The following is a 26,006-nucleotide window of genomic DNA, read 5'->3' as shown; positions in this document are numbered from 1 at the left end:
TTTTACTTGAATAAAAAAAGCTGCAACTCTACTAATGTCGTGTCTGCCGACTGTAAACGGCGGCGCCTAAAGGTGTCTTTGACAAACGCGAAGGGAAAAGCGAAGGCAATTGTTGTATTTAAAAGCATATATAAAAAAACAGCGAGTGAAAGTTAAACTCCCGTGCCTCCTGATTTTTCTTACTTGCTGTACCTTTCTTACCAGTGCGGGATGGAATCATGCTGCTGTCAAGGTGAACAGCGAGAGGGAGCAGTTATTGACATCACACAGTTGTGAGAAAGAAAAAAAAAAAACACTAAAGTGAACCTATTAAAAGTTCTTTCTGAAATAGCTCATATGTCGGACACATGTTACACCTGAAAGAGCGCAGATACGAGTAGGTCATCGTGCGCAACCCATCCGCGCGCCGTTCAACATCGCGACCTCTCGTCTGCACGTCATCAGAGATATTACTGTGCGGTCCTCTCGGAGAGCGGCCAGGTGAACCCGGCGTGACGTCGGAGTTCCTCAAACACATCAAGCGTGTTCTAACTCATGTGTGCCAGGCAACCTGACGAGCGCTTCAGCCAAAGTCGAGCCCTCGCTTGCAAAGTGGATGAAGTGAAGCTCCGCGACTCGTCCTTTTTTACCCGTTTCCCTTTTTCCTTCGTCCTTCGGCTCCATCCCCTCAGACAACAAGCTGCCCGCAGCAGACGCGACCCGCACCGCTTGGAGCAAACACCAACTCAACACCCCGCCAAATGGATGCAGCTGTTATCAAACCTCTTTCATCAGCTACAGTACTTTCAAAAGTCAGCAGTGCACCCACTGAAGCCACCACTTTAAGGTTTGAGACACTTTCCACAACTTTGATGACGTCAAACTATGTTTTGCATTACTGCTGCTTTTTGTCCGTTCCCGGTCAGAAGCTCGACGCGTTTCTGGCTTCGCGGGATCCGGCCTTGCCGGCAGCACGCGTCCGACGCTAAACTGAACGCTCGCGTCCGCATTCCGCGCACCTCCGACTCGAACACACTGTTCCATTGATAAATGGGCGAGAGCCACATGTGTGGACAGTTGTTCTTCATGCGTGTTACCATTGTTACATGCCTGTTTGCGATGGCCACTTTGGATCTTTCAATTGGCAAGAGAACAGTCATAACAACAACAACAATGCCAGTACATCTGCGGGGCTTCACATGTTGCTCAGTACTCACTGCTTTGGACATGAACAGTGCCAGTGGAGTTGTCCTTTCCCAGCAAGTTCTCCACCACGCACGTGTAATTCCCAGAATCCTCCAGTTTTGCTTTGCTGATCTGGACTCTGGAGTTTTTCCTGTGGGAGACAACAACTCGCACAGCTGAGTCAGGGGATTCGGGGCTCGGGAGGAAGTGACACGGAAAGGCGACGAGTGGAAACGCGGCGTTCGGAGACATCGCGAGTCCGCTTTGACGGGGAGAACATGGACATACAATGAGAGAACGTGGACTGGCCAGGAGCTACAGCTGCCTAGCGTGGAATAAAAGGGGTTCTTAGCTGCACCACCCGTGTCAATATTCTTACATCAATGGGTCATTTCATCTATTAGGACCCGTGTTTTGCCGTCGGATATTTTCCTTTCTATAAGACGAACAAAAATTATGTGATAACATGAACAGCCTGTTGATTTTTATTTCAAACCTTGGATTTTTCTGAGGCTGTCATTTGAAAGACTCGGCGGGAGCCCAACACGAACAATTTAAAGCACGTGTGTCAAACTCAAGGCCTGCGGGCCAAATGTGGCCCACCACGTCATTTTCTGTGGCCCGCGAGAACGTCTTAAAAGGTCTGATTGTCTTAAAAGGAACAAGTCAAACCCCTGCATTGTCCATAAACTACATTTCCCACCATTCATGACGATCACGTTACCCGCAAAGTGACGGCATCCCGCCATTAGATCGCAGTGTATCCACATCAATGCACTTTTCAAGAAGTAGAATTGAGAAATACAAATGATCCCTGAATGTCCAGGAAGAGAAAAGTTGATGCAGATGGAAAGGCTGTTTCAAGAAAGATAAGAATACATGTTTGTGTATATCTTTTATGCTATGAGGCAGCGTCGCTTGTCAAAGAGCACAATCTATGTCAGCATTTTGATGCCAAACACGTAGCTAAGCGTGCTAAAATTAGCCTTCCAGAAAAACAGCAAATTGTCCAAGAATTGAAAGCCAAACTACGATGGCAGCAGAATGTGTTCACCAAAAACGCTACAGCAGCTAAAGCTAGCTTTGGAACACAACAACTCGTGAACGTCTTTTTTTTTTTTTTACATCTATGCAAATACATATGTAGCATTTTAGATTTGAATGAGTAATAAATTCAGAGTTATTTAACATTAGGGATAGTTACATTTACTTGACATGACATTTGGTTCCATTTATACCGTATTTTTACCATTACATGTGACCCTTTGAGGGCAACTATTACGCTGACGTGGCCCTTCGGTGACAATGAGTTTGACACCCCTGCTTTAAAGGGTAGGATACGCTGCCGCCGCTCTGTCTTCCTGCTGATCTGCCTGAGTCCCGAACGTTTGTACTGACACGCAACATGCCAGGTATTCGTTGCCTCGGAGGACGTCATTGCATGAGAGGTATTTTAGCGAAAAAACGAATAAGATAAAAAAAAAAATCATGTATTGTACACCCTGGAGGTTTCAATGGATGCCATGGCTGACGTGGTTTATATTGCGAAAACAATTTTATTAAAATGACCGTGATTCATCTTGACTCCATAATACAGTTTCTCAATATGAACCCATGGGACATATTAAAAAAAAAAAGAAAGAAAAAAACAAACAAATAAAATATATAAATAAAAATTAAGAGAAAATCACGGAAGCTCCTGTTCATAGGTGTGTTTTTGTTAATTTGGTTGCTTGTTTTTTTCCCCCACTTATGATTGAATCATTAAATGTTCAAATTCATGCATTGAGAAAGGAAGATGAGTGGCACAAGTGACATCAGTAAACCAAAACAAAAAAGTAATATCCCTTCGAAGCGCCACTGATAACAGCGGAATTACATAATAAAGTACAAATTAGGTAAATAAAAGAAACACAATCGGATTTAATTCAATTAAATAAAAAAAAAACAACAAAAAAAAAAACACTCGCACAGGTTGAATCCTTCTCATTTCATGTCGCATTAGTTTTTACGGGAAACGGGAGATTTGTACTCACTGGTTGCTCCTTATTCGGACTTTTTTGCTTTTCTTCAGCTCGTTGCCGTCTTTGAACCATCTGTAGGTCGGGACAGGGTTCCCCGTGGCCTCGCACTTAATTGTGAGCTTGCTTCCCTCATCCACTGTTAATGTATCCATCTGTTTTAACTTGGGAGCCACAGCTACAGAAAGAGAGAGGGAGAGAAAGAGAGAAAATGCATTACTGAGCACAACAGACCCAAACTTGACAGAAGTTTGGTCAGAAGTGTTTATGTACAAACAGTCTGACAAAAGGCGAGGAGACAGTGATGGAGCCGGCCTTCCTTCTGCAGGCCGAGCTCGCCGCCGTCCACCGTTTCACCCCAGCTTTGCGGCCGTGAAACACCTGAAGCGATGCTATCGAGCGTAGCTGCTCGTTACACAAGGCGCAAATACGTGCTTGGAGCCATGCGAACTGCTCGGTGCAAAAATAAGAAAAAAAAGGTTTGATTTGAAAATACATTGTTTTGGTTGTACTTTTTGGTTAATTCTCTAATTATGTGCATTTCCCCCCCCCCTGGAAAAAAAAAAAAAAAAAAAATCGCATATTGCATTATTTTTCAATCTCTGCTTATACTCAACACACACACACACACACATACACACACACACACACACACACATAGGCCAAGGCTTGCCAGCTGACAGCTGCACACATCTTTAGGAGAAGACTCATTCAGGGAGGGGCAAGAGAGCCGGGGTGAATACGGGTCAACCAGGGGGATGGCCAAGATGCGACCCCCTGCTATACAAACACACACACACACACGAACCCATAACATACAAACACACACACACACACACGAACCCTTTGCTCACATACTGTATAATAATGTGTCATGTATGTGCTACACATCTCAAGATGACAGAAGAACAAACAAACAAAACATGACAAGCAAAATCGGGCATAAATAGGAATTGGCTTCGATTAAACACAGAAATAGAATGGTACTAAAATTATCCTCTCTTGTCCTCTTTTCCGAGAGACCGTCCTACTTCACTGACCTCGGAAAGTTGACATTTCTGCCAGAGAAGAAAAAAACCTAATGATGTTGCAGTTTTTTATTTGTCGCGTGTGATTCTAAAAGGGTACATGTGGAGCGCTCAGCGGTCCCATCTGACCGCCGGCCGTTTTTTGACGCTCGCTACCTCCAGGAGAAATCCACTTGGTGATGATGTGGCCGTCAAATCCGACCCGTATTGGAAGGTATAACCTTTGCTTTAAACTTTGACACAGAGCTCGTTTCCTTGAACCCTGCTCACAAATCTTAGAAATAGGGGTCGGAGGTCAGATTGCTCCGGTACTTGTCATAAAGTGATTATTTGTCTCACTTAAAGGGTCATTCCTTTTTCTGACCATGCTTCCTATCCGTCCATCGATCCATCGGCTTCATTCGCTGATGCGTTCCGCCATGAACGCCGCATAAACCGAAAGAACTTCCCGACTGATCGCTCCGGTGTGCTCTGAAGTCTCACGTAATGAAACGTGATATTTAAAATAGCTCAAACGCAGCGCGGATCGATGCAGAACCCTCTATTTTCGGTTCAAAGAGGCAATTTAATAGGCCACCTAAAACGGCTCATTCGGTTGTTTATTTAAAATAGAGAACGGTTTCTTGTTGAAAAGCTTGAGTGGCGATTTTCGTAAATCCGGAAAAAAAGGGGGTGAAGAAAAAAAAAAAAATCTGAAATAACATCTGCATCTGTACTTTTCGATTTATTGTGAAAATGTGGATCCGCGAGTTGCGGTTTTCCCAAAATGGTCAAGGGTGACAGCGCACGTATTAATGCAACAACCAACAACTGTATTCAATAAAACTCTCGATGTTTTTCATTACGGCATACTTTTATCAGATGTAACGGTCCACTTCTGGACACAATATATTCGTACATTTTTCTTTTGCGTTCATGATTACTTTAACATGTGCCATATTTGATAGGCAATTTCATCACACACTTCCATTAACGGCACTTTGGTTACAAATGTAGCGCGGCGGGAAAACCCAAATTAGATTGTAATCAGCAAACTGAGTCCAGCTCTGTATCCGATGACTTATAAAATGTCCAGCGCGTCGACGGGATTCGAACACGGCCGCGTTTTAATCAGAGCTCGGTTCAGAAGAAGAAAGTGAACCTGAGTTTAAATGCTTCTTAAAAGCAATGAGCCCAGGCACGTAAACCTACTGTACAATAACGTCGTCGGCACAAGCAGAACACCGCCTAAGGAAAGCCTTGTCAGTCATAGTCTGATAACAGCAGGAATGAGGTCACTCCAAAAAAAAAAAAAAAAAAAAAAAAAAAAAGCAGAGGGGGGAATAAAATTTAGCACTTTGCCTGGACACAGGTTTGTCCTTGCCAAGTAAATTAAACAAGCTGTGTCTTTGCCTGGAAGAGCTACCAAAACACAGGACTGCACTTATCAGCCCAGCGAGCCAGATGTGTGAGCGGGTCTGCTCCATCTACAGGACACACTTATAATGAAGACACAGGAGTCCACCGGTCCCTTAAGCTTCAAGGCACACATGTTGGACATTATTTTCCACAGCGATTAGGTTTCATGTCTACAATACGCACTGCGTTTTCACTTCTTTTATCTGCATCGGATAAAATAAGTCATTACGAAAAAGATTCGCGGACCGTCCGGTGGAAGCTCCTCCGGTGTCGTGGCGTGTGAATGTGGAGTGTTTGCCCCGGCGCTCGGGCGCTGGTGCGAAAAGTTTAAAAGTGTTGAAAAACATTAAAAACATTATCGTCGGAAATTAAATTATTTCCCGAGGGGGGGGGGAATGGTTGTCTCATTTCCCATTACACCTGTGGAAAATGTGTCAGAGAGCAATGATAAACCCTCGCCTCCACAACAGCCCGATTCTCTCTTTTTGAAGTGGAAGGGCAGCTGCAGACATGGACTATAAAAACCAAAATTGAGAATAGAAGCCTATCCGGTGTGTCAACAGCTCATGCCTTGGGTAACAGTTGGAAAAGTCGGCCTCGGAAAAGAAGTTCAAAAGCAAAGTCGCTTGATGAATTAACAATGCGTCGCCCGTATGATTGAGTCAACATTTCTACTTTACTTCCAGGAGCTTAGAAAAGGAATCCGAGGCATGCCTTTGTGTTTCCCCTCCTAGACAAAGTATCCCTGATTACTCTGGTGTTGTGTCACTTTACCGCACACGGTCAAAAGACAAATTACATGGTGAGATCGCTTGGAGAAATGGCTTTTGCATGTGGAAAGCGTCTCCGGACGCCGCGCAACCGCTCGCTGTCGTACGACATCTGTTCAAAGAGATCACTTCTCCACTTCAACCGCTTTCGCCGAGTAATTAGTGAGTTATACGGTGATGATTGTCTGTAGATTTGCCACTAAAAGCTTTGCTTATTCGAAATACCTCTGTTTTTTTTTTCTATTTTCTTTGAGATTTTCCAACCGTACGTAGTCAACTTGAACCTATTCTACATTCGGTATTCCACAGCTTTCCAAGGCGGTTTTACTCCCCGTTACCTTTCATTTTCTCGATACTAAATGGTTCGAATTGGTCATGATTTCACATTGAGAATGAGGATAATAAGGACTTTTTTCAAAAGTGTAAAATGTGAAACGTTTTCTTCAAAACACAAAACAAAACAAAGTAGCCAGCGTGTGTTTGGCGTGCATCCTGTTAAGAATTAGAAATCCAAAAGATTTGCGGGTGTTTTTAATATGAAGGACTGAACTTGGTGCTATTTACGGAAAATGATCGAAACACATTGAAAGGATTATAGCAAAATGATGGGTTTCAATGTTCCCCACAACAGCTTAATGACAGCAGCGAAAAAGCCATTAGAAATGTTTTTGATTTGGGCAAATTAGGAACAGAAGAGGCTAAACCACTCATAGCTGTTTACAAGAAGAACCTCAACAGTTTGAGGCCCCTGAACATCCCGGAGCTCCGTCCAACTTTGCGTCAGCGTCGATTGCCATGTTTTTCCTCACCACCGCGCAAAATCCCGCTTTCCTCAACAGCCAGAGATTGAAAATTATCTACGATTCTCTGATTGCCGGAGCAATCCAATATCAATAAATCTAACAAAATCTCAGGACGCCGAAAAGGAAAGAGAGAGGGGAAAAAAAGATTTAGCATTTTCAAGGCTTGAACTTCTCATACTCCTCCACCATTTCTGGTAACTGAATTACATAACAGCATCGCTATGCAGTAAATAAAAAATACAGCACGGATTATAATGTGTTTTAGGACAATGCCGATTAACAGGGCGATTATTTTTTTTTCCCTCCCTTTTACAACACTTAAAGCCAGGTGGTTGATTTTAAAGTTGGACAAAACTACAAATCACGGCCGAGTACCGACGGCCGTTAAATTGGGTTCACGCTACGCCCGATCGCTCGCTGCGCTAGCAAAGACGCTGGTTGGTGTAAGTGGATTATGAGGTACCGTAATTCACGGTGAACCCGTTCACTCGCATCATCGCGGACCAGAAACGGCAACAAGGCGAGTTCAGAGGCGTCTCGTCACACTTCGAGACCAACGCCGCGACATTCGTCATCAGCGAATCAAATCGCAGAGCTCGAACGAGACCCCCGTTTGGTGTTAGCTCATGCTAACATGGGTCACTTTGTTGACTCTTCTCCGCAGGTAATAACTGACTGATGATCGTGTCTTCTATCACCGAATCGCTCCCGTTACAAGTCTGCGTGAGGTAACATTTTGAATTGTAGCTACGCTAAGGAACGCTTAAAAACCACGGGCTCCGTAAATGACTTTTATTTTCAGGTGGCTCTTGAACACTGAAGTCACTGCTGTGTTGAACGTCCCAGTTGTGCCACAAAAAGCCGCATGCAAATACTGAGAAAGAATGATCATTTCCTGGATATTCAATAAAACTGTTAGATTAATAACTACTGCACAGTGATCCGAGTTGAGCTCACTCCATCACTCCCCGGGCGATAGACTTTGGTCAACAGTCCCTCCATATATGGATGGAAACACCGGTGAGGCTGGAGATTTTGGACTCCGTGAAAACAAATAATATTGGGCCCCATCAGCCATTTAATATTACAGCTTTTTCAAAGTGGGGGGGCCGACCTTCCCCTCGAGGCAGTTTAAATATAAGCCAAAGAATATTTCATTAGTTACAAGTGTCATTATCAAACTACATAACGTGCTGCTATAATGTATTGCATGTGAGTTAAAGAGATAGTTCAGCGATACAGTAGTTCTGGGGAATTATAGCTCAGGGGGGTTTTTTGACATCCTGCGTCTGGACAGACCTCTTAATTTATTTGCCATAGTCTGGAAAAAAAAAAAAAAAAAAGGAGAGATATAAAGCGAGCTTGGCTCGATGTCGAAGGCCTCTTGGATCAAGTAGCATAATCACGATCCCAAAGGTTTCCAGAAACTTAGCGAACCTGAGCTAGCATAGAAAACGGGGGTGGAGGGGATGGGAGGCCCGTAGTTTCAGACATTAAAAACCTCAATATTGTTTACTGGAAGCATCCTCACCAATTTTGTTCGTTGAAGCCTTCGAAATGATCCCCATATATTACGACGGCATGCGTCAATAGCGTTATTTAAAACACGATATGGGATGTGCAAACATTTTCAGAACTTAAACAATGACACAAATTACGCCAAAATTTTTCCCTAAGATGTTCATTTCCAGGGTTCCTTTGGCAACAACAGTTTTCCGTATTGCACTATTTTGTTTTCGGTATCGGCGTCGGCTCTCAAGTGAGCTCCTGAAAATGTACACTTTCATCAACACGATGTCCGATGTCAGACTCAAATCCAGCAAATATCAATCTGAACTATGAAAGTCAAACTTTCAGCTGTAGATACTCGTACCAAAACTTGTTTCCCACGAGAATACATGGCATTATGTGTAATGTATGTTGCTGTTTTCCATTATTCGGCAGATTTATTTGAAAAAAAAAAAAAAAAAAAAAATCAGAGTTAAAGCCAGACATCCACCTGCACAGGTGTTTTTACCCACACAGTTTAGCAATTGGATTCAAAGCGATCCTTCAGTGCAACCAGAACAATTAAACTGGGTCTAAATTTGAGGGTGAGATGGCAGGAGGTTTAAATCTCGTTTGGTGACCTTTGTTGCTGACTTATTTACGCAACACTGTTTGAACTGTAAAGGTGTGCTGGTTGTTGGAACCTGATAATAAAAAATTAAAAAAAAAAGCATCTGTGACCAAATGAAAGAGCAAGCTCTTCACGTCTAGGACTAATTATTAGTTACGTGCGCACTCCCTGTTCTGCAAGAAAAAAAAAGGTTTTCTTGACACGAGATCGCTGAATTTATGAATTATAATGTCATCAGCGGCCGATGCATATGTAGGTCAGTCAGTCTGCTTAAAGATTTCCAATGGTGGAGAAAGGGAGTCGTGTATCTCTGAGGAGTTTTGCCGGTGACGGATTTGATTGAATGTCTGTCGCCCTTTTCTATAATACGTAACAATGACGAGCATGTTGCGCAAATTCTCGCCGTCCGTTATATTATTATAGTATAATATTTTGGCGCGGACGCCTGTGTTTAGGTTCAACAGATGTTTTCGGGGCATTCTTTCAAAAGTGTCATTCCGCAGCCACGTGACACGCAGCTGTAAGATAGAAAGAGCAGGAGGAAAATCGAAACTCGCCAGAACATTGCTCTCGGACCGAGACGGTAAACATTCCCGATTGAAGTAAAAGTTCAATTATTGCGCGGATCTGCCGTGAGGTAATCCCAAATCAACGCGTAAGATGAGTACAAGACAGCACCTCCTTCCCGTGATGTTGAACAGAACTGACAGACGAGTAATCATGTGCTGTCAGACGTTTTCAACATGTGTTCATGGCAACTTTACATGTGTCTGACACGCCACATCCACACGAGTACAGGCACATGGGAGAAAAATGTAAAACATATGATCGACTGCGCGGCCCATCGCCGCGTCCGGGTTAAAAAGTCCCGGAGAGCTTTGAACGTTTATTCCACGTTGTTCTGTAATCCGCACATTGTTTCTTGGCATCGCTCGCGTATTAAACGATCTCGGACGTCCCCTCGGATTATAACGCACGCGGTTAATCCGAGTCTTTTGAACACAATTCCGCCCGAATCTTTCAGTCCACTTGCTTTTTCCGGAGTGCGAAGGCAGATGTCATTCAAACACGCTCCGCTGCAAAACCGCCAAATGTTTAGCTGTGTCGATCGTACGTGTCGGGGGGGGGGGGGGGAAGAAAACAGCCGGCGCCTAAAAAAAATGAAGATCCCCGCGTGTCAGACACTTCCTGCCGACGATGACCCAATTGTCGAGCCTCCGACCGGGAGCACCTGATGCACCGCGCGCCACTTGTCGGGACACAGCGAGTATCACCTTAGAGCATGTTCTCATTTTGACCTACTTTGAAAGCTTTATTTTACAAAGGGTAATTGGAGAGCCCCTCACCACTGACCCATATACCCAATATTGTGATAAGAGTGCATCAATGAAGGAACTAATTTTCTTATGGAAAACCATTATTAAATATCACGTTACCAGAGTTAAGCGCATTTAAATCCAACATGACACGAGAGCAACTGCATGGGCACTTACAATAATGTGTGAAAATATACCGGAACTCGCTCATCGGTTTTCCCCTTTTTTGGATGGCAGCTGTTCTAGCTGATGAGGGGGGGGGGGGGGGGGTAACAGTGCATCTGTGTCCAGTGCAGCATGTCTCATTTTATACGTTCAAATTTGAAGGGTGGGTAAAATAATGATTTCATAGAAATATTTTTTGTTTTGTTTTTTCACTTAAAAAAAAAAAAAAGCATGAAATTTTCAGTTCAAACATTCAATTTTTTTTTTTTTTTTTTTTTAAAGTAAATTTACTAAAATTGTTGACGATTTTCTGTGAATAAATGACGGGAGTGCCGTCGGCAGGTACAAAATGGGCAACATAATACCTGCTCTATAGGATACGGTATTTTATCGAATGACACACAGCGGGGGAGTGATAATTAAAGTAGTGTTTCTCCATAACGGGGGATGGGCTTACCCATGACCCCAGGTCAGTGACATGCTAAAACATGCAGGAACCACCACTGAGCAAGCACATTGCTACGTTTGTGACTCGGAAAAGGCGAGCGGCCTCGGTGATATTGTGACGTCTAAGTAGCTTCCAGCCGAAAAAAAAAACAAAAAAAACACACTTTTATGTAGGTGACTCATCACAGACTCCACACTCAAGAAGTCTAAGCACTTCAGTTAGTGTTGTTGCGACTGTTAAATTATAAATGCAGTCAAACTGGCCATATGAAACTACTGAGGTATCTTACGCAAACTTTTTTTTTTCTTTTTTACAATCAAAGTGTCACAGGACAGCTATTTTTTAACAAAATCCATGGAGCAGAAAAAAAAATGATAATTTAAATCAAATTATCAATAGCCCTTGTGGCCCGAGTGTTAAACGTGCACATTACTCTTCACTGTCCATAAGGTGTTGGAGACGGCGTTTGATCTCGCACACTCGTCCTTCTATTTGACTCCCCTTCAATCCCGACGTGCTGCCAAAACCAGATGTGCCTCTACATGCTGTCCACATTAGGAGACCAATCCATGTGACAGCCTGGCAAGCTTTGACAAGTCAAGGGGATACTTTGTGCCAGACTCTCCCGCTAAAGTAACACTAAACCAAATCCCACGCACACGGATCGGCAAACGTTCGCAAATATTTCACAGAAAGCGACTTTAATTTTCCTTTTTTACCTGGGGAGGGATCGACCTTGTCTTTTTGTCCTTTCTTGCTGCCCCTCTTTCTCCCTTTCCTATCTTTCCTCTTGTTCTCCGTCATGCTGTCAGAATAAAGTAAATCCTCTCAGGAAAGGACGCAAGGGGGAAAAAAAAAAAACAGGTACTCCCGGTAGGAACGAGTGGCAAGTGGGTACCACCAGACTCTGACCCTGTTAGAGCGACTCTCCTGCTATATAGACTCACACCAATCAAGTACAGCAAGGAACCACCTACTCACAGCAGGGCAGAGGGAGGGAGAGAGGGAGGGAAGGAGAGAGGGTGGGAAGGAGGGAGAAAGGGAGGGAGGGAGGGAGGGAGCCGAGAGAAAAATAGGGAGAGAAAGGTAGGGAGGCACGGCGCAAGAAACTAAGAGGGGAGAGGAGAGAAAGAATACAAAAGGAGGGAAAAAAGAGGGAGGGAGCGGTGAAGGCATTTCCCATTGCTTTAAGGCAATCAACTGTTCCCTCGGTGGATCTATCAGATAAGCATTGGCTCTTCCAGGCCCCACAGACACAGGGAGCCTGGTCCCGCGTGCTCCGTGCAAACGCAGGAAAAAAGACGGCCCTTTCCAGCTCCGCGGCCGCGCCTGAAACCGACGCCGTGTCCATCTTCTCCTCGGTAATGACCCTGGCGAAAATGGAGGGAGAGCGACTAAATCCCCCCCCCCTACCGCCCTTCGCGGCGCTGACCCCACCCAGATAAGTCAGGCGCGGACCTGCCCCGGCCGGTTCGATGTCGGGGTCACGGACGTCACATCTGCTTCGGATTTGCAGAGCGCGGACTCATTAAAAATGCGTAAGTGGAAGCGTCGCGTGAGGCGCCGAATGTCAGATGGCAATCAGCGGCAGACCGCTTCTTACAGAATTACACAAAATTATCTGGGCGTCCCGGGCCGCGCCGCTTCCTAACGTCACGTTTCTGCAAGCACACCTTGTCGACAAGACAGGCAAGTTCAGGCACATAGCGGGATGCATGGGTCTCCCTTATCTGGTGCTTCCAGTCAGGTGTCATTACTTTCCACATGTTAAGTACCATTTAGACCAATCAATGCGAGCCTTTTGTCTTTTTGAAAAATCTTTTCGCCTTTAGCGTCAGAGATAACGGACCCCGATCTTTTATAAATATTCAATAAGGCACGCCGCCGGCCCGGGGAAATAAGAGGCGACTCGTCGCGCAGCAAACGCTCCGGCGCTGAAAAATTTCAGCCCAAATGCCATCGCGGGTCCGGCAAATGTGTTTTTCTCCTAAAGCCGTGAGCGCCGCGTTTCCATCCGCCCCCCACCTTCATCCTCGAAAGTAAATATTACCGTCCGGGTCGGTCAGTCCAATTCGGCAGCAGCCGTGCCGTATTTACAAAACCGCTTTTTTCGGCACCAATTGGCTGGTCCTTGTAACAAACCTGTGCCGCCCAAGATAAGTTCTAGTGATTGGCCTGGTATTTGTGAAAGCGTTTGAAGTCTGAGTGAATGGGCGGGGGCGCCGGGCAGATCTGCGGGACGGAAGTAAACGGTTTAAGCTCGGTAGATTTGTTTAGCCGGCCGGCCGTCGAGGCTGCCGCTGTGGATAAAGAACGTCACAAAAGAAAAACGTGTTCGTCGGACCCTCGCCTCACAACGGCCGATGCGTATGTATCTGACGGAGGGCCGCTAACCCGATCGTCTTCACGCGCTCCGCGACGCCCCTCATCCTATTAATTGCGAGAAAAAGCCAGAGCGACTCCCGGCGAAACCTGCGCGCCGAAGACGAACGAAACTGCGGATGAGTCATTGGATGGCCTTCCCGGGTTGGTCCGGGTCCGGCCCCTCAGAGAGCCGGCGGGGTTTTTAGAAGGATTGTATCTTAACAGGTCACTACTCTCCGTGGCAAAAGTCTCATCTGTAGCGCAAGAAAAAAGCGCGGGGGTCAAACCGGGGCCGAGGTTTGACACGCCAATAAGGGCCGACGCGGTCGTGGTCTTACTCGAGAACCTAAACGCTTTCTCCTCCCTCGGACTCTCCGCTGTCGGCGGCGGTTCTCGATGATCAAATCTGTCAGCGGAGGTTACTGAGCACTGGCAGGGGTTACAGTGTGGAGAGATTTACCCCCGCCGCCCTCACACCATATCTCCCCTCAATATCAACACTCACTTCCTCCTCCACTATTCAACAAGATGAGACTTGTTACCAGGCCTGTGTTTATGTGGGTGGGCGTGTGGTGTATTTACAACTAAGAAATGTGAGTATTCGTGACGTCGGCGCAGAACAAATGTGAATTTCAGAGCGGGAAAGTAGGGAGGGGGAAAAAAAAAAAAGACGGGCGACGCAAACTTTGTTTTCCCCTCGACTCTGTCGTTCGCGATTATCTTCAAGCGGATTCCGGCAAATGAAATGCAAAAAAAAAAAAACTCTAACATGTGTTACGGCGGTGTGCCGGAGGGAGCGTCGGGAGAGAACGGACCTTCGGCGCGGTGTGGATTTCAACGCGCGGACTCTCTTTGCGAGCCTGAAATTGCCGCTCGACTGGGAACGAAATATTCTGTGTCGTGCAACAGATGTAAAACTCCGTGGCTTTTACTACTTGCCACCTGGAAGTGTTACAGAAAACATAGACGTGCCAAAAAAAAAAAAAAAAGGCTCAAACACGCACAAGAAGGGGTTGAAAGGAGACATTCGGAGAACGCAATAATCTAAGAATGGGCTGAGAAAAACCGGGGAAGGTGTTTGTGATGAGCTCGGAACAAGGCCGCCTTTTAAAAGACTGTAAAACGAAGCCTTTTTTTTCACACACAGGTGCAGATCTGGTCGCAGGCATGTACATCTGCAAATCCCGTTCTGTTTTTTTTTTTTTTGTTTTTTTGTTGTCCCCCCGAATCATCCGAAACGCCTCCGCCGTTCTTCGCCAGCCGCGGGCCGTCCTCCGGCGAGGGGTGCGAAAGCGGGACTCGGAGAAAGAATTAGAATAAATAAATAAAAACGGAGCCGACCCCTCGAAGCTCTTTTGTATGTCCTGCTCATAAATGCTTCCCAGACCCCGTCGCCGCCTGCCTCCGAACCCCCCACCACCACCGCCACCTCCTCGCCGCTCCCAGAAAAGGAGACGACCTTCCTGCGGGAAAGAGCCGAGCAGCTCCGTCCTAACAACGGCATACCTGCACATCATCACGCAGATGCCGTTCAGCAGCACTCCTGCCCTTTCACAGTCATAGGAGTTTATCTTTCCAGACATAATGGCTTTAAACAGCCTTTTGGTTATGTTGTTTATATCTGTCTGCTTTTTTGCCAACAAAGTGCACATGGATGAGGGGGAAGGGCTTAAAGTTCTGTAAAGTGCTCGCTCTTAACCGACATCTGTTGTCTACTCTAAAGAGGGAAGCGGTGGGGAAAACAAACCTTTAATACAAACAGGGAAAAGGATAAATTGGAGTGCAGAGGAAGAGGGATTTAGGAGTTAATACAATGTCATCGTCTTCGTCGGATGACACAAACCAGCCGCACCTGATTGTCACCTTTTCCCGGGGCTGACCGTGGAGTGTGGTTGTAACAGCACACACACACACACACACACACACACACACACAGAGGCGCAGGCTGATTACAGGAATAAAGTCTGTTCATCAAGCGGCAGCGTCTATGCAGGGGAATCACGCAAAACACAAATCTTTGAGGACCATTATCCGGCCGATGCTGCCAGTTTCGCCGCGCTTTCCGCGTGTTTACGCTACGAGTGTCTTTCTAAGTGGCTCGGCGTATGAATGGCAGAGAAAAGATGAGAAGCATTGACAAGACGCTGAAGAATTATGTCATGGTGCGTGCAGCCGAAGCCTCCTTTCAGGGAGACACAAATCACTGTCGGTGACATCGCGGAGGCCCGGGGAAGGGGGCTCGTTTCTCAAGGTCACGTGTGCCAAGGTCGAAGGAGTGGCGGCGAGTCCGCTCAGCCAAATCAGAGATCAAGAAAACAGAGAAGAAAAAAAAAAATCAAAAAAAAAATCACCAGGAATCCAATCCAGTGCCTTATTTTTTAAAATAACAAACAGATGGATAGATGCACATCAAGCACGGGGGGTTGTTATTTACAAAGAGCTTCTGCGAATCAAAGGGAGGACGCAAGAAAAAAAAATGTAAGTGTTAAACAAGGAAGTCATCCTGGGTGGATTCGGCTCTTTGACGTTTCCGCAGCACATAGCTGTCACCATGGTAACCACAGTCTTAAGGGTAGCAACTAGAGTATGTGAGAGAGATGTGGAAGGGCGGAGTGAGGATGAGAGACGGGGAGAGTGAGACGAGAAAAAGAAAAAAAAAAAAAAAAAAAAAGGATACAAGCAACAAAGTGAAGATAATGTGTAAGAAATGTAACGGGAGGAAGAGTGAGAGAGGCCGAAATAAAGGAAAGGTAAGACGGGAGATCGCTGAATGGAAAAGAGAGAGAGAGAGAGAGAGAGAGAGAGAGAGAGATATCCACAGAGCAGCCGCAGCCTGGCCACTGTATCGCTCCATAAGAGATATGTCCATGAGTAAGGCTGTGCCAAGCCTGCTGGGAAACACTGCAGCAGCATCTCGGAGAGGGGAGACGACAAACATCAGTACTGAGCATGCTCCACTCTCAAGGCCACTGAGAAAATGAGATTTCAGCTCTTTAGCCTCTCAGTTTGTTCAGTTCCTCTGCTATATTCCTGCTCCATCTGTCACCGTCCGGCTTTCACGAGCGCGTCGCCGCTCCCTCTCGCTGCCTCAGATGCGGCTCGGCGCCGGATAAAATCTAACTGATGTGTGTGATTACTGATTGATGTGATGCTAAGAGGCATGTTTCCTGCATGTGCTCGCATGACTCATATTGTGACAGCTTTGATTGGGGATGAGAAAAACAAGGGATGAGCATAGCAACCCCTCAGCCAATAGGGCACCGTGTTGCACCGAGTGTCCGGCACCGCGGCCCCGGTGCCAGATGTGATCCCCGTGTCTCCGAGCTCTTACTGATCTTCCTCCTTGTCTGGACGGCCGCCAGACACGCACCGCGATTGACAGCCATACATTTGTGTCAGACCCGCAATTAAGCTCAGATTGAGGTTCTTTCATCAGACCAACGCGCAGACACGCCCCTGGCAAAATGCAATTTGGGGTGTTCGGTATTCGCGATTTTAAAATGGGCCCCGCGATAAGGCGGCGCCCGCAGCGCCGAGAGACAGGTTTGTTCAGCTGCAGAGAGCCCGCTTGAATTCTCGTTCCGGTCTTTGAGAGGCCGCGCAACACCGACGATACAAATGCGTAGACACGAATGTGTGTGTTGGCCCTGTGATCGACCGGGTGAACCCCGCCGCTCCACCAGTGACAGCTGGAATGGGACCCACAGCTGCAGGATAAGCCGTGCGCATGATGAATGAATGACATTTCAAAAGAATACTTTTTCCCACCGCTGTGTGGATCCAATTTAAAAAAAAGCATCCCTGACCCGATCTGATGGCATAAAGCTCCTCGGCATGGTGAACTTTGGAAATGCTGAAAGGCGCAAATATCTCGGACGGCACGCGGGAACCTCTGATCTCACCTCTTTTTGACTAAACTCCCCCTACATTTTGATTTGCTGTCCGTCGTCGCTCACCAGTGTGAACTCTTTTGACATCATTTCCAAAGGCCCGTCTGAAAGTCAAGCGAAATCGAAGAAGCCCCAAAAAGCTACGGACTGACTCGGAGGTTGCGATTCGTGCTCGTATTTCACGCCATCGCTTAGTCGTGCGGAAACGCATTTCCTTGCATCCCGTAACGGACGACGAAATCTAGAAACCGCACTGACACGAGGACGCGCGCACGCAAACCATAAAAGTTTAAGGTTTGCGTATCGGGGCCAAAGAGCGCATGAAGAAATTGGTGAAGAGAGTGATTCATCACCCGGTGTGGCAAAAGACCAAAGCACACATCATCTTACGCTTACTTATGACACGGGTGATGATTTATTTGTTTTTTTGATCGGGTTACGCATCCATTTCCTCGCAGATAAAATAAAAAATAATCGTCTCTGACACCTCATCGCGATGTTACCAAAACAGCGCAAATACTTTTAATGACAGATGCTGCGCGGGCAACGCTTTGATGACTTCGACGATCCTCTTAAATAGAAGTCCGCTCGGTCTTCTTAAGGCGGTGTGACTGAATCTTTCCATCTCCCTTTTCTTTTTTTTTCTCCCCGCAAACTTATTTTTCTGTCTCTCTCTCTGCCTGTCTCCCTGCCTTCGGTCTAAGGGAGAGATAAAGAGGTTTGTGTGACTGTGAGCAGATTGACTTGAAGATAGAGGCTGGAAGCAGATCTCTTCCACCTCCTCATTCTGCTCTTTCTCTCTTGCTCTCACCCAGATGAATAGACAAACAGTCTCCCACATGCTCTCACAGTTTATCAAACACACACCCACATAGAACCAGGTCTTCACGCAAACACATATGTGCTCTCTCACCAAAGAGAACAACACACACTCAATCTAAGTGTCCTCAGGCCAACAAAGTATACACTGTCACACTCAAATACTAACAATCCCCCTCAAACACACACACACACATACGCATACAAACACACAGGTGCACCCACATGTAAATAGTCGAGGCGGTCGGGTCATCGGCGTGTTCAAAGTGGGCCTGTTTTCCGCTCCGTCGTATACCTCGCGCGAGCCTTTCCCGAAGAGTGACATTTTCAGGAAAACATCTAAGCAATAAATCGGCCCACTCGCCGAGCCCGTTATTAATTGCACGCGTCACTCCCGACAGCAGATGGCTAAACTTTAACAGCTCTAAATATATACAGATTTGATATTAAAGGTTACGATTTTCCGTATTTACGGCGCGGGCCCCGTTCTCCTCGTCTGTTGCCGCGGTTCCAGCATCAATCGAAATACCAAGACAACCATCTGATTTTCATTTATGAGCGGCAACCTCATTGTTACAACAGTACATAAACATCTGAGAGGAAAAAAAAAAAAAAAAAAGGGATTTTAAAATGGAAAAAGAAAACAAAAACATTAAAACAGTCACAGTATTAATGGACCTATTGATTATTTTTTCATGCACGAGTGCACTCCACTTTAGCCAGGAGTAATGTGGACTTGCGGAGGGAAAACATGTGAAGGTTGCGGTCTTATCAGCAGCCATTCTCCTTCAAAAACATATGTGCATCCGCTCTCTGCTTTGCATTCTTTGCATCACATCACATTCCTTTTGCACCCTGCACTTGTCCTTTATCTCCAGAATGTGCTCTTAGCGCAACACAAACATGTCAAAATGAGGACACCGAGGAGTTTCACACAGAGAGAAACCAGCTTCTCGGTCAAATCATTTGCATTTCTGTTTTTGCCCGTCGTGGCTGAGGTTGGCCTTATCGAGAGCTTTTCTTATCTCTTTGTTTGTTTTTCATCAATGAAGGCTTTTCCTGGAAAAGAAGCCACTACGCATGTGTACAATTAGATCATGCTTTGGCAGCGTCGGCCCGGATCCAGGCCGTCTCGTACGGACCGAGCTGGACGAGCGGGCGAGAGACGCCCCCGCCGGTGGTGCCAGGATGACCGCGCACCGCGTTCTGGTAAATTCGACGCGGCTAGCGGGAAGCCGGCGCCGGTCGGGCCATTTGGGAATGACGAGACGACCGCGACGGTTGGCGGAGTCTCCCCTCTCGATCCCGCTCGAGGGCGCCGTTGACGGTCAACGCCCGTGCTGAGAAGGAGGTCAAAACGAGCTAAAGCTGTAAGTTCTAAATGGGCGAACGGCCGCCGGTCTGAGCAGCTTAGCGACGGCGGAGCAGCACCGGTGATTTAGCCTAAAATCAAATAGCTGAGCTGTTGCCAACAGAGCATTAATTATTGCACCCGAAACCCGCGGGGGGAAAGATATACCGTACAGGTAAGCCATATTTGTGCAAATTAAGGTTAGGCACTAAGACAGCGGTGCAGAATTTAGCCATTGTGCTAGCGCTATTTGGTAGTGCGTGCTAGCCCACGGTGGTTTCCTGGCCCGAAGCCATTTGGAGTATGATAACCGCTTGCTTGCGAGCCCAATGTCATGGAGACAACAAGGGAATGAAAAGAAACATGCCTAGACAATGCGTTGCAAAAGTACACATCTCAACAGATGTGACGGAGGAAAAGCGGAAACGGGGCTACAGGGCTCACACTGCAGGGACCTTCTGGAACACTGATCTAACTGGCTTTTACAAGTACGGCAGACCTCTTTGAGGAATGTTCCTTTCTCATTTAGGGTAAAACACCCCCAGAGTTAAGGCATATCAATATCGTAAGAGAGATATATGCCTGTCTTTCTTTTTTTTTTTTTTTTTTTCCCTGATTTCACCGCAGTGAGGCGATGGTTAGTGTGCCGGCCCGTGGGCCAGCTGGGACACATCTCAGTTCACCCGTGCACACACACGCTGCCGCACACACAAAAGGAGCGCGCATACTGAAGCTTGCTCTTCGCTGCTCACTATCTTTCAACAACAAGCTGAGCAGGGACCAGACGGAAAGAGGTCCTATTTGTGCAGGAAGATAAATACACTTCTGCAGCCAGTCCTGTCCCCTACAGATTAGAGCAACACAATAATGAGCAGGAGCACCGGTGGAAGGGCAGAAGAAAGCAAGGGTAAAGGATAGAGTAACAGCTTACTACCAAAACATACACTCCCACACACACACACACACACACATCAATAAGCACGGGCAGACACGCATCAATTTTTACCTTGAAGTAAACAAATTGACACAAGTGTCTGCAACGTTTTTCCTTCTCCCCGCGATTTTGCGCAAAAGATTCACATGGATGTAACTTTCCAGGTGCACTATTAGGGGAGCGTAAGTATGTCCCTGTGGGGATATACCCTCCGCTAAACACCCGAGGATTTACAGCTCGATGATGTCACGCTTCTGAGCGAGCGTATCACGTATCTGACCCCCTTCTCGTCGCTCTGTGCATCCCGATGTGTTCGCGACCATTGTGCCGAGTCGTTGACGGGTTACTTCTGTGAGTCAGCGGTGACACAATCGTTTATCGGCGCCTCCTCTGTCTAACATTCGGGACAGCGAGATTCAATCACTGACCACAGGATTGGGCAATTCATCTCGGCGGCATCACAGACGCGCGCTTCCTCTGAACTGCGGCGGGACGAAGCGCCGCCTGGAAGCGGGAGACCCCCTTCCCCGCCGAGGGAAACGTGGATTTCTTCTTGGTCCACTTCCAAACGCTGCTAACAAGCCATTCCATTCTGTTTAAAGTTTTTTCATGTTAAGACACACATCAATCCACACCTTCAACATACCTGAGGAAACAAACCCTCTCTCAGGATATGTACTGTGTGTGTGGGGCGAACATGGCCGGACACGTCCCTTAAACACACCGGGAGGCGCCCAGCGGGAGTGCCGGCAGCCCCTCTTTTCAACACTTCAGCACGCTGCACACAAACACAGTTGCCCTTCCCATGGTCCTTTTGTTCCCGGAGGTTTCGTTGAAGTTCCTGCCACGGACACGATCGGCTTTCTCTGCAAATTTTCACACTCGTGGACAAATAGTCACGTTAACATATGGTATTTTTCCAGGACTAATCGCCGGTAAATAACCGCACGGCTGCAGACAAGCCTATGAAACTAGCCGGGTTACAACTGACGCAGGGAAGAGGAAAAAAAAAAAAAAACATGCGCATGCTTGCCGACATAGAATAGCAAATGCACTTTACAAAACTTCAGACAATTACTCAAAGAATAACACGCCCATGCGATGGCAAGCATCTACAGAGACCTGGGAGGAAATTGTACTGAAATTACTTGCATTCCTTATTAAACCTTCTAAAACTAAACTCTGTCAACTTCATGCCAGAGATTTGTCTCTCCCCTTGTTAGGATGCAGATGAATGCGGCTGAAAGAGGCAGCCAGAGCTTTTGTGCGTTGTCAACGACGCCGTAAAATTCAAAGTCTTGCCAAGTATATTTGTCTAATTTTAGCTCAAAGTCCAATATCGCATCAGGCATCGGTTTCATACTGAATCACTTGTCAAGTACAGTCACAAAAAATAAAAACAGGGTCATTTACCACACAACGTTATGTTCAGTGCAAACAGAAAAAAAAAAAAAAATTATATATATATATATATATATATATATATATATATATTATGATATAAATGCATTATTTTCCAATGCAGTGGTAAATTTAGCAGGCCCTCCTTTACAATGAACAGCTTTTACAAAAGTCGAGCCATTACAGTTATCTCTACCATCAAATCACAAGATTCAAGATTCCCTGTACAGTGAAATTCCTACTTTGCTGTCGGCAGTGCATTTGGATACTGGATGTGTTGATAGGAAAAGTGTAAACATGATTACAAATATGATTATAGGCATGAATATGAACAGTACAATAGAACAGCGGCAGTGCAATAAGATATTTGGGTGCACAAATAGTTTTGGATCTTAAAGTATCCTCGAGTTACACGAACAGGGAGATCGGCATTACACGGCCCCTTCTCGGATTCATTCCCCCGACCAAACCTTAAGCGTACCTCCGTAATGTGTACCTTAGCCCGCAGGAGGCTGTTTAGAGGTTCCTCAACCCCGGCGGTGGAGGTCATTATGGTAAAACTTGGAATTGTAAACTGGACAACCATGATCCCGAACCTATAGGGTCACTTGATCATTTGCTGGATTTACTGCCGGAGAGCCCAAATCGCCTGAACGTAAGTACAGTACACGTCATTCTGAAAACTGAATTTTTTGGGGGGGCGAGTGGGGGGGGGGGGGGCAGGTCACTCCGGAGCTTCCAGTAAACAAATACTAGAGAGTGAGTCTGCAGTAAAAAAAAAAAAAGGAGAAAAAAAAAAAAAGCCATCTCCGGAGGTGTCCTTCAGTGTCTCCCTGCTTCCTGTGAATCCACTGTAACTGACACCTGGTTGCAAAGAAGATCCTCCAAGGGTTTCAGAAGAATAACCTATTAGCAGATCTGATTTAGTTTAGAAACATACGAGGGAAAAACCTCCACGCCGCTGCACGGATAAATGAATCCGAGAACAATGACCTTGGATTTTTGGTGAAACTCCATCATGAGACGGCTGTTTCGCTTCACCTTTGCACTAATTACAGGGGTCGGTCTCTCTGCTGCTTTGGGTTTCCTCTGTTTATTTTCTTTATTTCTCTGATAAGAGTTCACCTTGCTTTGATTCAGTTTTTTCCAGCGTATGAACAGGACACCATATTTCACTTGGGCTGACAGCGCTGACACCTGTGTTATGCCCAAGAGTCTTCTCTGTGCCATTTTCAAGAAGAAACCTTTTGGAAATTACTGTATAATTATGATGAATTACTGCGCCCCTTTTTAACTCCTGCTCCCCGTCAGGTTAATTTTTGACACCGGCGACAAATCATTGCACATCATTCTAAAAATTTAGGTTGACTTTTTAGATGAGAAAAAAAAAAAAAAAAGAAACCGGGGACTAAAATAAAAATAAATATCATAACGATAATAAAAGATTACAACACGGATCTTTGCACAAGCCGCGCACGAGACAGCCCTGTTTTGTGGAATATTATGGAATGTGTTACACCTGCAGCTATAAAGAGCTTCATGCAAATAAACACAAAACAGCTTCTCCTTCCTGCTTGGACAGAGCGATATAAAGTTATTTCAACAACATGCCAAAACAAAGTTGATTCCAACAGTAATTTGTGTGATCTTGACACTCCTGACAACAGGCTTGGTGTTATGGGTAATTATACTGCTCATAAAATGTATCCAACAAATATGAAGATAATGCTGGGTCAGTACATAAGTGCACAGACCGGAAAAAGTAGGTCATAAATAAGCTTTTATTTTATGGTCCCCGTTCAAGAGCAGACAGAGCCGTGCAGCCGAACTGCATTTCCGATCATCGTTGAACATCACCTTGGTTTGGGTTAAGCCCTTTTTATACGCCGCTGCAATCCAGAAATGGATGACCAGAATAAACAGGGTCAGAGCAGGAGTTGTCAATAGATATAAACAAAGTTCGGTGCATTTAAAACGAGGTTTATGTCCTTGGAAGAAAGTAAAGGAAGATCCCTTCTTCTAATAATCCTAGATTTGTCCGGCCATTTAGAACGTGTCTATAAAGGAAATTGTATTGTAAGACTTAAAAGTAAAACCGGTCTTGAGGAAAATTCCCCATCTATGTACTTTATTACTCGCTGGCTTTGCAGTTTAATGCGGATGCTTCGTAAAGGGTTAACTTTGTCAACAACCTTTCATGCTGTGCAGAGGGGGGAAAAAAAAGCGGGGGGGGGGGGGGGTTTAAATATTTAAATACACACACCGACTGCAGCCTGTGAAGGAAGAGTATTGCAGCCCAAGATAGCTGCACATTACTGAATGATTCAAAAGGCAGGGTAAACCTAAACTGCAACATAAAGCAGGGGGAAGACACGTGTCAAAGAACAAGGCCCTGAAAAGGGACGGCTGGTGTGAAGAAAGAGGCTCCCTTATCGAGCAAGTTTACAGAAAAATAACTCTTCCGGTTTTGCATTTGAGTGACGGTGATACTACGTTGACCTTAATTCTACTGGGGATGGAAACCGTTGTTTTGCCTCCATTTGAAGTGTTATTCTTACATAATACCGTTGCTAACCTGACCAGAAACTCGCAGCACGCCGTGGAAGTATTTAACAAAGCAAAAGAAGCCTCGTTACACCCGCGACTTTGAGCCTTCGGTCCGAAATTATCCGTAATTACTTGTCCCCGAGGGAACTGCTGCAGTTTGTTTAGTCAAAAACCCCCATCTGCATGCAGCTCAATGCATAGCTGCAACGCTGGAAATATAGCTTCCTTTGGGGAACAAAATCACCTCCAAATGGCCGTGAATTTCACACTTGTTATCCCATACGTTTCTCTGGGACGGCGCATTCACTGTGGGCTTTTGAGTGTTTTTGACACGGCTCCAGCCACAGGGGCAGGGAGTCGAACAACTGCTGACATTCCCAACGGACTCATCCCTTTCAACTTTGTGGCGCGTCTCCCGCTCCCGGATCCTGATCATATACTGCCTCATTGTGGTGAGGGCAACATTCTTCAGTGGGATGAAATTCAGCTCTGATCGAATTTGAATACTTTGCTGTTTTTCCATGATGTTGGGCATCCACCAGCTACTCTTTTTAATCACCCATTATAATTATAGCTTGTTAATTTGGTTAGAGAGCCGCACAGAGAGCAGGACTTACTAACTAACTACTTACGTGATGTGATATTTTTTCTTTTACTCTTTCAATTAGACGTATAAAAACACAAGAAAATTTGATTTTTTGTGGCTCCTGTTCGAAACCATTGCAGATTAGATTTGATGTGATAAGTGCAGTATATTTAAAAAAAAAAGAATTGATGGAAGCATGTCGTCGATGCAAAAATAAAATGGCAAAATAAACATTCAGAGGATAATAACTCTGAAACATGAATTGAAATTCATGACTGCACAGCCACTGCTGGGAGATGGGAATTCTCAGTCAAGGTGCTTTTTACACATGTTACAGACTAAAGACCATAAAAACACCAACTGAATGTATTCACAATATATTTTTCTATACTCTAGATGTTCTTCGTGCAAACGCCTGTGTCTGTGGAATTGCGCGCGCGCACACACGCACAAATTTTAATATCCTGGATTAATACTGATGAGAGCAAACGAATCAAATGCAATCGTGTCACTAAAGTGGTTAAATATATAAATCTGGCTGTCCAGTCATGCTGAAAAAGTCAGTTTAAGTCCTAAATAGTTTTCCTGTTCCAAAAGCAGCTTCGGCCTTATGTTATAAATTCAAGCCGGAGATTAATGGAGATTATTAGTTGTGACATTATGTACTAACTGTACGACTAATCTGCATTCACACCGACAGCCGACCCAATCCTGCTCTTCTGTCTGACGCCTGACTCAACCAGCTGTTCACAAACTGCAGTGCTGCACCGTTGCTGTGGCTGACAAGCAAGTCAATGATTTCAGGAAAACGTAAGTGTTCCTTTCCCAACACGTGTAGCTTTTATATCATGTAGCAAAACAGCAGACGGTGAATTTGCCGAT

General features: G+C 45.6%; 1 protein-coding gene across 4 annotated transcripts in view; it reads right to left on the bottom strand.

The window, feature by feature from the left end:
- Positions 1 to 26,006, bottom strand: part of nrg2a (neuregulin 2a) — a 68,055-nt gene that overhangs the window by 34,242 nt on the left and 7,807 nt on the right. For 2 of the 4 annotated variants that reach the window (XM_086177443.1, XM_086177442.1), the window contains exons 1-3: positions 11,952 to 12,169; positions 3,201 to 3,363; positions 1,197 to 1,315 (exon numbers count right to left, since the gene is read on the bottom strand). In XM_086177443.1, the coding sequence (XP_086033569.1) occupies positions 1,197 to 1,315; positions 3,201 to 3,363; positions 11,952 to 12,036 (367 nt within the window). In that variant the 5' untranslated portion in view covers positions 12,037 to 12,169. Of the gene's footprint in view, positions 1 to 1,196; positions 1,316 to 3,200; positions 3,364 to 11,951; positions 12,170 to 26,006 lie in introns of those variants that run through there. The other 2 variants (XM_086177440.1, XM_086177441.1) reach the window with 1 other exon arrangement.

This window comes from Fistularia commersonii, chromosome 29 (genome assembly GCF_037954325.1).
Source record: "Fistularia commersonii isolate RoL2024-O1a breed Wild chromosome 29, RoL_Fcom_v1.0, whole genome shotgun sequence".
In the NCBI taxonomy this organism is placed as follows: domain Eukaryota; kingdom Metazoa; phylum Chordata; class Actinopteri; order Syngnathiformes; family Fistulariidae; genus Fistularia; species Fistularia commersonii.
The sequence above is the reverse complement of the archived record's forward strand: the minus strand, read 5'-3'. Positions and strand labels throughout refer to the sequence as shown.